The sequence below is a fragment of the Thunnus albacares genome, chromosome 21 (genome assembly GCF_914725855.1).
Source record: "Thunnus albacares chromosome 21, fThuAlb1.1, whole genome shotgun sequence".
Lineage (NCBI taxonomy): Eukaryota > Metazoa > Chordata > Actinopteri > Scombriformes > Scombridae > Thunnus > Thunnus albacares.
Genome location: NC_058126.1, coordinates 26,493,951 through 26,511,527, shown reverse-complemented (window position 1 = coordinate 26,511,527; position 17,577 = coordinate 26,493,951). Strand labels below are relative to the sequence as shown.

The following is a 17,577-nucleotide window of genomic DNA, read 5'->3' as shown; positions in this document are numbered from 1 at the left end:
CAAGACTTGCGCCAAGACTCATGAAATAAATGAAATACATAATAATTCTAATAGGTTCTGCTTTTCTTTTCACATTAGGTGCATTTCCATCCATTTCCATGCTCGCATTTTCTGATAGAGCCCCTTTCAGCCGGACAGGACACTCAGTACCTTCCAAAACTTTACAAATCACTGTTACAAAAATGATTCATAAGACTGTTACCGGATCTGCCACCCCAGAGGTAAAGGCTTGGTTAATTTAGGCACAAACATTACTTGGTTAAGGTAAGAGAGAGAGATCCTGGTCATGGTTAAAAGAAAATAACATTAACTGTTTGTTGGAAATGGAAAACAAACAGACTCTTCTGTAGGGATATCCAGAGCCAATCCTAAGGATATGTATCAGCTAAAATAAACCAGATTAAATGCTCCTTTCTCTACTGTAATGTCAATGCAGTGAGTAGCTGGATGACAGGCCAACATGAAACTTTTCTGTTGTCAGTTTGTGTCTGTACTCAACCGAAGAAACATTTGTGAGGAAAGAAGCTCCACTCTGTAACGCCACTGTACAATCAGAATGAGCATTTCTGTAGTTCCTACAACACCAACAGAGTGAGACATCTTCTCTTTCAGTCAACAGGAGTCTCATCCTCACAGTTCAGTCATATCATAAGAATAATTTGATTATTTAATTTAATAATTTTGAACCAGGACCTTCAGTATTTCAATCAATGCCAGATTTAGTAGCTACACTTCTTATTTCAATGTGCAAGATACATTATTTAATCAACATTGCACACCTACTACTGCTTCGTGTATGAACTAGTGAATCTGCTTTTTCTCATTTGCCCTGTGTGTTAGAGTTAAGTTTGAACGTGTTCAGTGGCATGGCATTATGGTTATTCCCATTCATCCGTGTCACTGTATGTGTGATGAGAGACAAGGAGCCTTGATGAGCAGGTCTTATAGCGGTTGTGTTTTAGAATACTGCATTCTTCTGAGACACATGCTGTCATTAGAGCAGTGAATGGTGATGTTGTCTGACAGTATTGGAACTGTATGAGATAAATACTCAGATTCAGGGACTCAGAGGATTATGAACCACATGGTAGATGATAATACATACAAACAAGACATGTTCACTCCCAGTGCCTCAGAAAGCTGTGTTGTAATCAATAACAGGTCCTTTTCCAAGTTTTCCTAGTTCCCACATCATCATCCTTGGGTAAGTGTTTAAAATGAACATGAATTAGTAAACAACAACATCAACAGTAAGAAGACCAATATTTTTTTTCTATGTATGTGCCTCTGAGGTGATATGATCCACAAATAGTCACTCTCAGTGTATGAAGACATAGAGCAGGCACTGAACCTCAGTGATCTGACATTACAACTCATGTTGGTTACCATGGATGCCAAACTGAAGCTGAACAGTCATTAATGCTGTATGTCTGCTGTGTTAGAATAGCAACTAGGCTAAAGGATAGGTTGACATTATTTCAAGTCTGTCTTTAGACAATATCTACACGTCCATATGTATATTGAACAACTTTTTGGTGGCTGTAATCATTCCTCCTGTTCATATGAGATGTGAAGAGATCACTTCCTGATGTGATTCCAATGTAACAGATGGGTTACAAAATCCACAGCAGACAACAGATACACACCTGGATTTTAAAATAGTTGCAATTTTAATCCCAATCAAAATTATTGGTCAGAAAAATTACAATTTGATTTTTTCAGCAAAATTGTTCAGCCCTAATAACAGGTTGCTATGAGAAAAAGGATGAGGAAAGTGTACAAGCATCAGATGAGACAGATTTGTCATTACTGATTGATTGCTGCAGCAGAGACAACTGTGTGTGTGTGACTGTAGGTGATGGAGAAATAGGTGTTGACTGCTGAAAGTATGGCAGCTATTTCACTCTGAGCATGATGGAGGATGTTTAAGAAAGAAGAGACTGGCTCTAAATCACTTTTGGCTTTGTCAGATGAGAATGTTCATTCTGATTGATACAGTAAATACAGTGAGTTAGTGTCTCAGCCAATGGCACTCCATTAGCAGGTTACGCCTGTGACTGTAGAACTGCATTGCATTCTGGCAACAGATAGGAGCCCAACAGAGAGATTCTCTCTGAACTGTCATCTGTGTGGGCCAAATGAGTATAATCAATACATTTGAGGAGAGGTTGATGTCAGCTTATGTTATCCCCATCTCATTCAGTTGTCTCAGGCTTTTTTACCTGGCAACAGTAACCAACACAGACTCTAAATACTCATAACATACAAAATATCAGCCATTGGTTTCGACTTAAGGATGATTCTGGTTCATTAAAACTTGCGTCATATTTTTTGTAGTTTTGGATAATTTCCATCAGGAATAATAATATAATATTAACCAAGTTAATTGCTGAGTTCTCAGAACAAGATGACATCACTGGAAAAAAAAAAGTAAAAGTCAGAAGGTTCAAGAAACACGACTATCAGACAAGTTGGAAACAAACCTCCAGTTTGGTACAGTCTGTTTTTCTTGAGGGCCTTCACAAATAGTTTATGCAGTTTGTTCTCATGGACAGAGCTAACCTGCAGTATACTCCTGTCCAAGTCACAATAATGATGAGTCCTGAAGGTATTACCTGTTTTGATTCTCAGAGCACTATGGGATAAAACATCTAATGGCTGAATTGTATGATGAAGCATGCATATAAATATCACATAACACTATCACCTCCAAATAAATTTCTTCCAGCTGCTTCTGACTGGTTGGACTTCGAGATGAGGTCACCGTGTTCTCATATCTCAGGAACAAACTTGTTGAGGGACAAAACTACAACAATAAGACCCAAGGTGTAATAAAGTGGTATGTTCCTTTAACAAATCTATGTTGGTCAAACCCCAGTCCTTTGACCTACTGACTACCCATCTGCTGAGCTGGTAGCCATCCTAGTTCTCAGTGACCAAAGTAGTTCGTATCCAGTGAAGCCAAAGACAGGATGAGGTTGACTCAGGCGACATTAACACTGTCCAGAGTATTTGGCATGTGTGGTTGAAGTGCTTTTCCTCCTTTCTCTTTGCATCTGACTGAAATCTCTATTTTTACATATTCTGTGTGCATAATACCAGACCAACAGTGCTGTGTTTATATTTACTCAAGCCTGCTGGGTATTCTTTTCTCTTCCTATAACGAGATATTTAGCCGCAAAACGTAAAAAACACACAGCTCCTATCTGATGATTCAATTCTCAGCTTCCTGCTGTGAGAGCGTGCGCTTGGTTGTCTGACAAAGAGCAGAAAATCTCCCTCTCTCACCCCGGGTACGACTGGCTTGGTGGAAAATTGCCTGCTCTAAAAATAGCACAGCCTAAAGATGCCTGGAAGCTAAACAAGCCACAGTGAACAAAATGCCAGGGCAGGAAGAAACCTTTGAGCAGCAAAAAAATGAATCCCATGGTTTTATTTCATTATTTTCTTTGGAGGAGTGGAATGCTATGACTTTATGTCTCTGCTGCCTCTAACCACCACGTGCTGAACCTAGCTGGAAGACGCCATAGACATACATTTATCACTGGCTAAGTATGATTTCCCTGAAAGATAATGAGTGAAACGAGCTACATTAATGATTTGATTAGATTGTTGTGCTAAATCTGCTTTGTGGCAAATTGTACAGTTTCTCTTTAGCTTTAATAAAACACCCAAGAGGAAATCACATTTCGGACGATGAGTTATTGCATCTTCTATTAGAAACACAACAGGAGGAAACTGCCTTCCGCCAATATAAATGCTAATATCTCTCCTTAGTCAAATGAAAACTGTAGAGGGGGAACAGATCCATATCAGCTTTTTAGAATTCTGACATACAATGTACACACATGTTGTACAGTAACATCTGGCAAATAGAATGGTTTTATGAAACTGGCTTATCATTAAACATCCATAATGAACTATAGTGTGTTATCAGCCTGATACTGAATATTATGTCATTCCATTAATCCTCGTTACATTGGATAATAACTGGAAGGCTACTTAAATACTCAGGGAGCCAAATAAGTGGTTTGAACTGGCAACCTCAACAGACTGCTGGATGGGCTTTTAAAGTAATAGTTCAACATGTTAGAAAAATGCTGGTTTGCTTTCTTATTGAGAGTGAGATTGATTCCAACAGCTAGCTTTGCTCTGTTCAAAGGTAAAAAATACACCTGCCAACACCTAATGATACCTGATGAAAGTGTTGTATCACACTAGTTTAACTCAGAGACAGACAGAAATTTAAACAGAAGAGACACTTTGTGGTTTTAGGCACATGCTGGAACTATTTTTTGACAAACAACATTGTATCCATCCAGTGCAGTGTCTCCGGCTGCCAAATATCAGTGAACAGGTTTGGATTTTGTTCTCATAAAACCACACACTTTCATGTCAAAACTCCTGTTTGTGAACAGATTCAACAGGTGAGATATAACCTGTGAATTAGTGAGCGTTAGAGGCGTTGGTGGACATGTGACTCTTCATGCCAGTCATGATATAATTGCAGGTTGGTATAGTGTCTCTGCAGATCCTGTGGTATCCATGCAAACCCAGTGAATTTAGTGCCTGCATGTTTTGCCAAAGAGCTTAATGCAGCTGATTCTATGTATCATATGCTGGTATATTTGCAGTATGAGGAATATATACTGACAGAACAAACAAGTCCTCATACATAAATGACACAAAAATGGTCATTAGGACTTTGTGTTCTGATCTGTTACCTTTATGGATAAGTTAAGGTAACTAAAACAGCTTGGTTAACGTTAGGGGATGATTCAAATGAATTGTTCATGGAAATCAACCCTGACTTTTGTTAGGAGAGGGGAATGTGAGCTGTGGTCTCCAGTGTCGAAGCCATGTGCATTGTACATGCAACCATCCACGCCGACCTCCTTCTGTAGAGGTTTTGTGGTGCTGTAACAATATCACACTGCTTCTGAGAGAGCATTCACAGGCCAGAAAATGTCTTTTGCCAGGAAAACAAAGGTTATTTTAAGCATTTTTAAAAATGTTGTCTTTTTACTGACAAGGACAGTCTCAGTAGGACAAGAACCATCTTTACCCCTCCCTCTTCTTCTTCTCTTGCTGCACTGCCAAGCACACACTGAGGTTGGATTAGAAAATCAAAGCTTCTAGTCTGCATGAACAAGCATTCCCTGCTTCTGCTTCTTACTGGCATGGTTTTAAATGCTGTGGTGTTTGCTAACCATCCTTGTGTGTTCTGGTGCGTTTTGAAGTTGTGGAGATGTTTAGCTTAAACATCCCCAGATTTAAAATCTCTTTCCATGTGGTTGTTTGTTTTCTGCAGTGAAAACTACCATAAATGACTATTTTACTTGGAGTCTTCCCTCATACATATATTTGTTCTGTTTGACTTATTTTTCAGGGATTCTTCCAAATAAAAGTATCCCGCTAGACCAAACTGTTTTCTTTTTCTGTTGTTCTGATTTAGCTGTTATCTTTTCCTTCCTTCCTCCAGAATCACATCGCCTTCGCTGAGGTCACATGACGTGGAGTCAGCTGTGTGGCAGACCCATTGGACATCCACGCTCTTCACCGTCCAATCCTATTAGCCGGAGCGCAGCGCTAAACCCATTCTGTGTGTGTGTCGGTCTGCGGTATGTTGTTCTATGTTGTCTTTATCAGGCCCCTGTTGTCATTTGCAGCTTCTTGTACTCAAGGAAAAAATAAAAATAAAGGAAGAAGAGTCTAACTAAGTGGGACAGGTTGCTTCTGCTTTCTCCATCTATGCACTTATTCTGAATCCTTGTCAGACTCTCGCCTCCCAAATGAAACTTGTTGCAAGGCAAAGCCTGAGACAGACTTGTTGCAAGAAGAACGAAAGAAGAACTGGATTGTACCATCTCAGCTCTCTAGGTGGAACATTTTCTCATGATTTGGTTATTCTGTGTGTAAAACAGCATTATTAATATTCAAGAGGCCTACAACAAGATGGCTGCAGGCAAAACTGTCCAATATGTTCAGTGAGTGTCTGAACAGAGAGAGAGATGAAAAAGCCTCTGTGTGAAGTTGCTACAGTCAGTTTCCATCTTTCAGATTTTGTTACTGCTGTTATCACATAACCATCACATTTAGAGCAGTGGTTCCCAACCTGAGGGTGGACATGATAAATCTTGAGAGGTCATAATATTATTAATGGGAAAGGAAAGAAGAAAAAAAAAATGTTATCTTAATGTTTAACCTCTCTGTGTGTGAAATAGTGGACAGTTCAGACTCCTAACGGTGATTCAAGTGAAACAATCTGAGAAGTTTAGAGAAGAAAGAGTAATTGACAGTGTTTCATTTGAAGCTGAATGGGTTGGGGACCATTGATTCTGCTTAGAGTTCTGCTGTGAATATTACAATGTGAGACAGAATTCTGAAGTAATTAAGAACTGCTGGGCCCGTATTCATCAAACTATAAAAAAGTGATTTTTTTTTTTTAAATTTGATGAAAGATAAAACAAAAAACCCTTCATTCTTACTCCTACTCACAAATTTAGGAATATTAAGTCCAGACATTGTCTGATACAATCTTGCAGTCTTCTTCTTTTCTGCTTTTGTTGGCACATTGCTGGATACCTTGGTGTATTACAGCCATCTGTAGTTCATTGGAATTGTGTGAAACCATTGTCAGGACTAGGTCACCTGCATGCACACATGTATGTATACATGATTATGTTCATATACAACAAAAAACTTCAAGTATTTGCAGACTTTTCTGTATTAAACCAAGACCATGATATTTCTTTAACCTTAACCAAGTGCTGCCAGAGTCTAAACATGAAGGTTAATATTGCTGTAGTTTCAACTAGCAGATATTCAGCTGCAAGATCAGATACTTTGATGAAAAAGGAAAGAAAAGCAGACAAGATGTGACTGAAAAACTAATGAGTGGGCTTTGAGTGAAGATTTTGTTTTCTTCATCTGTTAATGTGTTAGAATAGATTCTTCATGTATTATATGTTTTCTCTAATGTACCTCACTTACCAGCAGCAGAGTTTCTTCCATGATCCAGTTTGGTTTTCTTTTTAGCACCGAGGAAATGTAAGGATTCCTTTAAATGGATGAACATCTCCCAGCAATCATGTGATCAGCTGAGAGCTGATCAAAAAGGTCCCCTAACTTCACTATGAGTAGCGACGGGTCGGTTGATATGCATATCTTATTCTTGACTTTTTTTTAGCAAAGAACTGTTACTCTTAAGTTGACTCTTGACAATATTTTGAAGTGTGATCATTTGATAAATACGGGCCCAGGTCGAAGTAGCAAATTAGAAAAAGTGTATGTAAAAGGCTCAAACTGTAAATGTCATTTTGTGGGGATGTAAATCTATTTAAAGTCAAGGTAAATTTAGGATTATGTTAAGGTTAGGGTATGTCTCCAGGAAATGAATGTAAGTCAATGTTATGTCCTCTGAAGTGATAGAAACACGACTGTGTGTGTGTGTGTATGTGTGTGTGTCTAACTCCAACCAATGAAAACATTAAACACTACACTGAGTGTGTTCTAACATACATACACTAACTGTCAAGGGTTTCTAAGCCGCACCAGACAATCACCACCCCCTTCTTTCTTTCTTCCTTCCTTGTAGTTAAGTACTGGGTGTGTGGTAGCAGGTGTAATCATCTAACACTGTACATGAGGAATAGACGTGGAGAACAGAGCACACATTGTCTCTGCAACCCATTGTCAAAGATAATGACATTTGCTTGCTTTTGTCATGTGAAAGCTAAAAAATACAAACGTCAGTCTGACTCACAGGCCAAAACTGAGATTTTTATTGTATGCATTTATTAGTCAGATACATGTAGTTCTCTTATTGTCTCACATCTGATGTCAAATCAAGTTACAGTGATGTTACAGTAAAAGGAAGTTGTTTTTTTCTCCTTGTTTGTCAGAGAGCATTTATTCATGGTCTGTGTCTTCAGTATCAAAGAGACATGGAGACATGCTGGGCCGCCTTCACACTGGGGAAATGCAGTCTCTGTAGTTCCATCTCATGGCCAATCTGGACATGAACGCCTTTGATCATTGGCGAGACTACAAGTTTTGTTGTTGCACTATTTCTTCTTTCTCTAAAATTTCAATCATGCAGCTAAGTGAAACATTAAACATGAAAGGATCATTTTACTTGAATCAGTTTTTGTAGCCACATAGTCAGGACCTCTCACATAGATAAATGCAGTTTGTTGTAATACCAGTCAATCAGTCAAATTGCTATTATACTAGCTGTCAGTGAGAAGACTATCCTGGATGTGATTGGAGAGTTTTAGTGTCAAGTGCTTTTTAACCCTCACACAACTTAAAGGAACATTCCAGCATGTTAGGAAATCTTTCTCTTGTCTGTCGTCCCCAGTTGAGAAAATGGTCATTACTGTGTGTCCAGTTCAGAGGCAGGCGAAGATGTGTGTCGCCTAGCTGAGCACAAAGACTGGAGGCAGAGGGGAAATGCTAGCCTAGCTCCAACAAAAGAGAAAAACTGTCTTATGAAAGAGCTCCAACCTCACCTGTCCTCCAAACTAAATCAAATGCATTTCCTCACAATGCCCGATGCCCCTGTTGACAGGACATTGTTTGTCAGTGCCTACCAAAAGTCACCTTTACAAAAATGATTCATATGACCATTTCTGATCTTCTCAGGATTTGTTCAGTTTAGGCCAAAAAACTATTTGGTTAGGGTTAAAGTTCACCGGGTTTGTGGTGCTAATAACAATATCATGCTACTTTGACTTTTACATCTAACAGACAACAGTCATGAGTCAAACAGCCACTAGAGATCTTTGTCATGTTGATGTAAATTTGGATTATTTTTAGACATTTGCAGCTGCATTTGTTCTCCTTTGATGGAAGTAGGAAGTCTGTGTACGGGATACACAGAGATTATAGGGCAGCAAATATATTACCCAACATGTTGGAGTGTTTCTTTTAAACCATTTAAACAAGGATTACAAGATGTTCATTTGAATTTATTACAGGAACTATACTCATTTTAAATGGTAATACGTTAAACGGCAATGCCCCATCCAGTGAAATCTGGTGGAATGGCATTCTGAAGCACTAGCTGTCAAACTGTCAATATAGTGATTTTGAAGACTACAAAGATACCAGAGCAGCCATGATAGCTGTCTGTTTTTCTGTGTATGTTGTATTCCCAGTGGCTGCAGCTGAGGAGTATTTTCATCATCAAAAGATTAATGATGTGATGACTTCAACATTGCAATCATCAACCATCTTTGCAGTTCTACTCGGCGTTCTATTTGTTTTACTGGACGGTTTAAGTCTGAGTTGCTCTGATCAACCCCTGTATGCAGCCATTTCCAAGCTCTGATAAACCCACTGAAGCCCCAGTTTGTGACTCTCATGTGTTACATTCTCTTTGAGCCACAGAGCTAAGCATCAATTTTTCTGAAAAATAAATACCCAGTAATCTTCAAAAACCCTAGAAGGTCACTTAACAACACTTTTTCTGAGGGTATTTCCAGAATCATCAAAGACTCGTTTAACCATGTGAATGAAAAATAATTCTGTCTACGGCAAATTTAATTATCATTTATATTTGTCTATGATACTTTCATTATTTTATGTTTTCATCCAAAATTGAGAATTTTTCTTGTCATACAAAATGAGCAAGAACATACTGTATGTCATTTCAGGCTGTCTGGATAGGAAACAGAGTTGCAGCTTGGGAAACTGGTTCATTTTTTTTTATCTTATATTGTACAACAGACAGAATATTTCTTCATCCAGATGGTCAGAGGAGTCTTTGAAGATACCTTAAGAAAAGTGGTTTTAATCCACCCTGTAGAATAGAACACAATGCATCTTTATTGCCCACCAGATTGGAAAATTGTCTTGGGCTTTTACAAAGTTTTAAAAAGTTTATTTTGGACTTTACGAAGTTCGCTGTGTTTATTTTTCAGAAAAACTGATACTTAGCTCTGTGACTGGAATATACAAACTAGGATTACCTGGCCAGCACACAAAGTTAGTGACTAGCTGGTAAACAATAGTGGAGCATTTAGCCACTACAGAGCCAGATACTTTCTCAAGTACATAAAGGTTGCTAACATTTTAGCCAGTGATGTGTGTGTGTGTGCGTGTGCGTGTGTGTCTTTTAGGTTGTTTTGATGTTTTTCTGCCCCCTAGTGAAAAAAATGGATGAATGCAGCTTTAACTGATTCATCAAGTGAATACCTTTCTGTCCTTTGATTGAACTGTTATAAAATAGTTTTAAGCAGTTACTTCTCTTAATGTTGGCGATAAAGTGACACGTATATTTGCAGTGTATCCAAGTCAAAGTGCCATGCCACGTCACTCCCTGAAGTCATTCTCCTTCGTAGCAATAACTATCACATTAGTATAACACGTCGGGCTTTCTTTCCCATTACGACAGAGGATTAGAAAACATTAAAGGTCTAATTCTTTTGCCCCTTCAAATCTCTATTTTTGTAATAATCACTGAAGCACTTATGAATAAGGACTCCAGGCAGGAACACGCAAATAGCAGCACTTTAAATCAAGCTGTAACTCTTCTCATTGCTAATGAAATGGCCACCTGTGTCGCTGCAGCTTGAAAACAAACATCATATGAATATTCAGGACTCTAAAAGATGAAATCTGCTCAAATGTGCATTGCAAGAGCTACTACGCTATCCTAGCATATTTAAAGGAAAAGAGAATTGTAAAAATGTATATGTTTAAAGTATATATATATATCCTTTTGGTCATATTCTACATTACTGCAGTCTATTTTCTTATGACTGTGTACTGTGTGAGTGTTCACGATAAATGTTTCTTTTCTCCTCCAGATAATGTTATTGCTTCTTCATGTCATTTTACTAAATGAGGTATACTTCATGTTATTGTTCAGAATTACAGCTACATTTTATACTCTGTTTTGTGAATAGTGATATTCATGTTTGTTATGTTAATATTACATTATGTTTCTTACTCAGCTCTGTATTTCATATCATTCCTCAGTCAAGCTCCTTCTGAGGTTTTAGACATAAGTTACAAATGTTTCTAAACATGTGGTTTTTACCTTCCCCCACACTGTCATGTGATTTGTTTGCTTCTAGTGGATCATTTTGTATGGATGTTGTTGCTCTTCTTCTAAACCAGTTCTTTTTGTATTATTCATATTTATTTTTAAAATGTCTTTTCTTTTCAACCTGAGTTTAAATTGTGACCTTTTACACTGTAGAAAATAAGAAATTTACAGCCTTTGAATAAAAAAAACATTGAAGGGAATCAAACATGAATTATGTGTTCTGCACTTCATTCATTTAGAAATATTCAAATAATAATCATGTTGCATTTCACCTCCCACTGCTTCAATTTTGTCTGAAGTCAACCTCCTCAGCACTTGTCTTTTCTGAGTCCCAAATTCCTCAGAACAGTATTTTGCATTGTAGCCTGTGGTCGTTTTTATTTCTGTGGTTCTTCTGTGGCAGAAATGTTTGGAGAGAATCTGAGTCTTTATTTAATTTAGCTTTACAGTTCATTCTTGGCTTCACAGAACCAACTTCAGAGCAGTTGACAAAAACTGCCAGAGGTGGTTCTGGTCTATGTAAACCACAGGGGCTAGACTGGGACCAGTTGAATGAACTCTGAAACTAAGTGCTCAGTTTAGCACTGAAGTGGTTCATAATTCAAAGTCATGATGCAATAAATCATATTATTTAGCAACCCTGTCTCCTAGAAATAATGTTCATATACAACTACATTGCAACAGCAAATATGTTTTGCTAGAAACATAATGCTGCTTAATAACATTTTCTCTCAACATAATGAGAAAATGTTAATTAATGTATTTGGCAAGTGGCACAAATATTGATACTGAATGTATGAGTGAAATATTCAGAGACAGTGTACCTAGTTGTTTTTTTGGGTTTTTTCCCACCAAAATATCTTTTGCAGCACAATATCCACTAGTAGAAACTACAGCAGTACTTTTTATAAGATTAAAGTAAGATCATGGTCTTGCATGGTTTTGAAAAAGTCTGCAGTGACTTAAAGCACAATATGTTTATTAACATTTAAGTGAAACGACGATCTTTCACTAACCTGAACCAAAGTGCTTTTGCTGCCTAAACCTGAACACACACAGGACTCAGGATGTGAACCCAGAGTCTCTGGTGTCGGAGTCCTGCATCTTGTACATTCCCCGTCCATCTTTACCTCCTCCCTCCAACTTCAGCGTGATATATTAATGTAATGCTTCATTCATTCAAAAAAAGGTAACCTGTGAATCTAATACAGGCAGCGGTTACATATGTCAATGCAACATAATTGGGAGAACAATAAAGGATATGAACATACTTTCTAGAAAACAGGGTTGCAAAGTTCATGTTCCCATTAAAAAGTATCAATGCATGTATCAAAAACAGTTAAACACTCTTGACGATACGCTTGTTGTACAGAAACAGCCTGCACCACAGCTTAAAGCTCATCACAGCGTAAACATGAGAATTTCGCAGCTGTATAAATTGTTGTAACAATTTACAGGAATACTACAGCCATACATCCTTCCAATAGTTGTTGAGATATTTCACACTGCCAAAAAGTTACAGGATCACCAATCAGTAGGATTCATCCACTGGGGCCCATAAACGCTTGTATCAAATTTCATGACAATCCTCCAAGTGTGGACCAAAGTGATGAAAAAAGGACAGAACAATCTGAGGAGAATAAGATTATGAGTAAAGACAGAAGCTCCCCAACCAAACCTCTGGGACAATCTGAGGATGACAGTGGAGATGAGAGAGGTGGAGGGTTAATTCTACTCAGTCTGACAAACAGAATCAGATTCAGCAACAACATTTCAGAGTCAGTGTCCATCAAGTGATTGGTTTATAGAAGTCAGAAATGAAGTTAGTTTAAGGAAATTTGTTAATAAGACAAGCTCTGACAGTGTGGGAAAGTTGAAAATGTTCAGTTTTGGAATGTTTTACAACTTGAAGACCTGGAAAGAGGTGGTAGAAATTAGTCAGGAGAAGTTTTTGTTTTTAGGTTTAGTTTTTCATGAACTCCCAACAACACTATCACATATTTTATCCTGAAGAAACATTTTGATGATGAGGTTCACTGGAACTTTAAAATACTGTCTTCCCCTGCTGTAAGACACTTACTTACCACACAGTGAGGTCTCTGACCCATTTGTCCTGAAAAAGGGCAAATGAACACACAGCTGGTGTTTTGTGATGGATGGGTGCTTTGGTAACATTTGTATCTGTCAATCTGACACAAAGATAGGATTGAAAAACAGTACATTTCCATGTCTTGCAGCACTCCTCCCAGTGAGTCTGAGACAGCTTTTTCCCCCAGGAGAAACCTTTGAGTTGGGACATATCAGAGAGCACTCAGCCCGTCCCCTAGGAAATTTTTGAATGCATGTATAAAGCAAAAAATGTTGCTGTATAAGATGTATACTTGCTGGTATTGCACACAGTAAGCTGTCTAACGAGGTGATAAAGCAGGGACATTTTTGGAATCTTAGTTCTTGGGAGAAACCTGACAGTACAACAAAGTCCATGTCCTTTATATTGGTTGATGTAATCTACAGTGCTCTATGCAGCACTTCTTCTGTCTTTTTCTGTGTTCCCTTCTTTATACAGTACAGTGTGCTTTATACAGTGCACTCTCAGTTAAACCCAGTATGGTATCGTGGATATTAATTAGCTTTGAATTGTCATGTAGAGGATAATTTCTCTGAGGAGTAAATTGTATGGATATGACACTAATAATATGTCAGGGGTGAGTTCACAAAGGTTCTCTTGAGTTTTGCTCTTTTCTATCTATCCATCTATCTACCATATTTCCTCTAATACTAGCTGAGGCCTTTATTTACCTCAACTGCAGAGGGTACCAGGCCTTTACTGGACACAGGCTTATATTAGAGAGAGGCCTTTATTTCTAATTCCCTCTATTTGATAAGTATATTTGCTCATATTTTAGTACAAAGCCTCCTTGTTTTCTGATCTGCTTCCATTTGCTCTGTTCATTTTTTGTTACTGCATTATGCTATTAATAAAATTAAAAGCCCATGGACATAATGCCTTAATTCCCTGACCATTATTATGAAACATTACACAAACATTTCATTTTTATTTCCAGTGATCTAGAGAGTGAATGAAGATAGGGGAACCGGTGAATCAGATCCATAAACTAGTATTATCTGATTGTTTCACAGCAGTTACGTTCTAGAGCACAAATAAACATGCCCACACACCACAGTGCAACCCCGCGGCAATGTGCTGCAACACCTGATTTGGTCTGAATACTGCCTCAATCCACCCTTGTTTTTTCCCGGCCTACCGGCCTATATTTGATTGTGTTGACCAAACCCCCGGCCATTATTGGAGACCTGGCTTTTAATTGAATACAGGCCACTAGTAGAAAAAATACAGTATCTATCTATCTATCTATCTATCTATCTATCTATCTATCTATCTATCTATCTATCTATCTATCTATCTATCTATCTATCTATATCTATCTATCTATATCTATATCTATATCTATATATATATATATATATAAATATATATAAATATATATATATATATATATATATATACACACACACACACACACACACACACACACACATACATATACATATACATATATATATATATTATATATATATATATATATGTATGAAAGATAAGGGACACTCTTTCGGGGACATATTTGCATATTTTGGATAGGGAGAACAGATGTTTGAAAGAGCTCCTGATGGATGGTTGTTAAGTCTTCTGGGAAGGGATTAAGGTACAGCACTGTAGGTGGGGGATAAGTGGTGTCGTAGACCTCCTTCACGTAGATGGTGAAGGAGGCCATCTATGTAAAAAAAAAAGCTAAATTGTTCTAACAGGGCAGGTATCATAATCCATGTCAATATCAGAGTGACACTGTACTGACATCATTGTGAAAAATGAGTTTTCTGTTGGAACATAGCAATAATCTATGTAGTGTAAATGTCACACAGGTGCCTGTCAAAATAAAAATTCAGACATAATTTGCATTTTTTGATGAAATAAATATCAAGTAACATCAATGATACATCAAAGATACATGAAAGCCAGTTTAGACTGCACTTCACTGTTTCCAAGGGATAGCACACAGTCTGACTTCAGTATTCTCTTCCTTAATGTCAAAGGGAAAGCAGAGACACTGACATTAAACATAGAACATGAAACGGCTGGAGATAGAAGGACTACATACTCCACATGTGCTCAAGGGGTTCTCTTCCTACACGCTGATCAACACAGTCATGATCACAAATATTATTAGAGCTTTAGCTTGTGCCAGTGATAACAAAATCACAGCAAAGAAAAGCTGAGAATGGAAGAACAAATATAATGAAAATTCAAACACAATGTAGTAATAAACAGACCGATAAGAATAAAAGTTAACACTTTACTTTAAGTTCCTCTATGTGGCATTTATAAGCAAACAATTAATAGATGGTCTTTAACTCACTATAATGTCGTTAACTACAGTAACCACTGTCTTCATGGATGAAGGAACATGTCACTCAGTGCAGCATTGTGGCCCACTGATGTGTTTTTAACAGAGATCTACGGCACAGAGAAATAAGATATATCAGACTTTGAATACACACACAATACTTGTTAAAGGATGAATTCATTGTTGGTTTGGTTCTGCACATGAGATTTGTTGACAATAAGAAAAATATAGAAAATCGCCAGCCTTACCCTTTAAGTCACATTTCATTTGAGTGACCTTTATGTTTCCTCTTTGAACAAATTCCATTTATTACTGATAACACAAGGACATTTTCAAGTTGATGTTTCAACTTTTATCCTCTCTGCAACATCTATTTTAAAATCCCACAATTTCCCTACATGTACCACCCATCAACTGAAACTTTTATGCATTATTTGTTCAAAATGAATATAAATATATGTACTTAATAGACTACATTATAGTGCATTATTAAATAAAGGGTCTTTATGTTATGAAATAAAAAGCCTGGCCAGCATGTATATGGTGGTTCTGAGCAGTGATACTATTTGGCCTAATTCTATCTCAAAGACTATGGGGGCTGACTTATATAACACACAGCTGTGGCTACAGGGATGCAGAGCCAGTATTAATAACTGTCTCAGAATAGACAGACCATCAATCAAGTTGCTAAGAACCTTTCTGTTGTACCAGGTACCTAATACATAAAGCTCAAGGATTTACCAGTGATCAGGTTTTCCTCTTCACTAATATTTCTATCACAGTTAAGTGCTGAAAATTGCTAATGACTAACAAATTGCTGTTACTTTGAGTCAGGATGAAAAATATTAAATGAAAAATTGGGATTTGAAGAATGAACTTGAATGCAATTTACTGGCCTGTCCACAGGAACATGCTGGCATAGCTTAATTTAAAAGGTCACATTGTATTTGATGATCTCTGCACTCTCAACAGGGCCGCATTAACCCACTAAGGGGACCCCAGGGTGAAAATGAGCTCAGGGCCCCTATTGCCCAAGTGAAAAAAATATATACTTATGTATATTTTCTAGAAGTATATTTCATATACTTCAACATATATTTTAAATGTATGAAATTACTATACTTGAAGTTGTATTAAATTGAAACCACTTAAGTTGTACATAATATACTGAAAGCTGCACTTAAGGCATGATTTAATACATTAAATGTATACTTTTCCTGTATTTTGGGGAACTTTTGCTTCCCAAAATAGTACACTAGTGTTAAAATATACTTAAAGCATCAGAAGTATATTTTTTCAAATGTACAAAAAGTATACTGACTGTGATGACTCCACTGTTTGCTGTTTTACTGTGTGCTCATGTGACTCACCTGTCTGTCTATGCAAACAGGTGGGTCATCATCGCAGCTGGGAACACTTGGGCCCCAGTGTTTCCCAGGTTACAAAAGTCCTGCGTGCAGCTCTCTTCTCACTGCCTACCTTACACCACTGATCTTATTGATTTCCTCACTCCACACCTTGTTAATCCTCTTTAAGTTATTTACTTTGTTAAAATAAATTCCTTTTGTTAAAATGATTACTATGGTGTGTCTCCTATGTGTTGGCCTAAGAGCCAGGTCACAACACTGACATTAAAGTTATAGTGTATTACCACTATATTCTGAAAACAAAATAAATTTGCTTAAAATATACTGTCAATGCATTTTAACATCATTTTATTACATTCAAAGCTCTGCTGGAAATAAGGAAAAAGTACACTATATATATATATATATATATATATGTGTGTGTGTGTGTGTGTGTGTGTGTGTATGCTATACACTTAAATACAATCTGAAAACTAAATTCACATTGTGTGAGAATACAATGAGTAAATCTGTCCAAATACGATAAGGTAACAGAGCCCACACACACACAGATCCCCATTTTGTCCAGAAACCAACTATGTAAGCTTAATATGTACTGAAATATTAAAGGTATTAAAACTATTTTGACACAGGAACCATCATGGTCTCAAGACTGGATAAAAATGTGGGGACTACTTTTGGGCCTGTACAATTTGAATGTTTTGTTTTCTTTAAGATTAGATTTTGGGCA

The 17,577-nt window shown here is 37.3% G+C and overlaps 1 protein-coding gene across 2 annotated transcripts in view; it reads left to right on the top strand.

Moving 5' to 3' along the window:
• Positions 1-11,267, top strand: part of plppr5b (phospholipid phosphatase related 5b) — a 175,396-nt gene extending 164,129 nt beyond the window's left edge. For both annotated transcript variants that reach the window (XM_044339522.1, XM_044339523.1), the window contains one exon: positions 5,483-11,267. In XM_044339522.1, the coding sequence (XP_044195457.1) occupies positions 5,483-5,512 (30 nt within the window). In that variant the 3' untranslated portion in view covers positions 5,513-11,267. The remainder of the gene's footprint in view (positions 1-5,482) is intronic.
• The last annotated feature ends 6,310 nt before the right edge of the window (positions 11,268-17,577 follow it).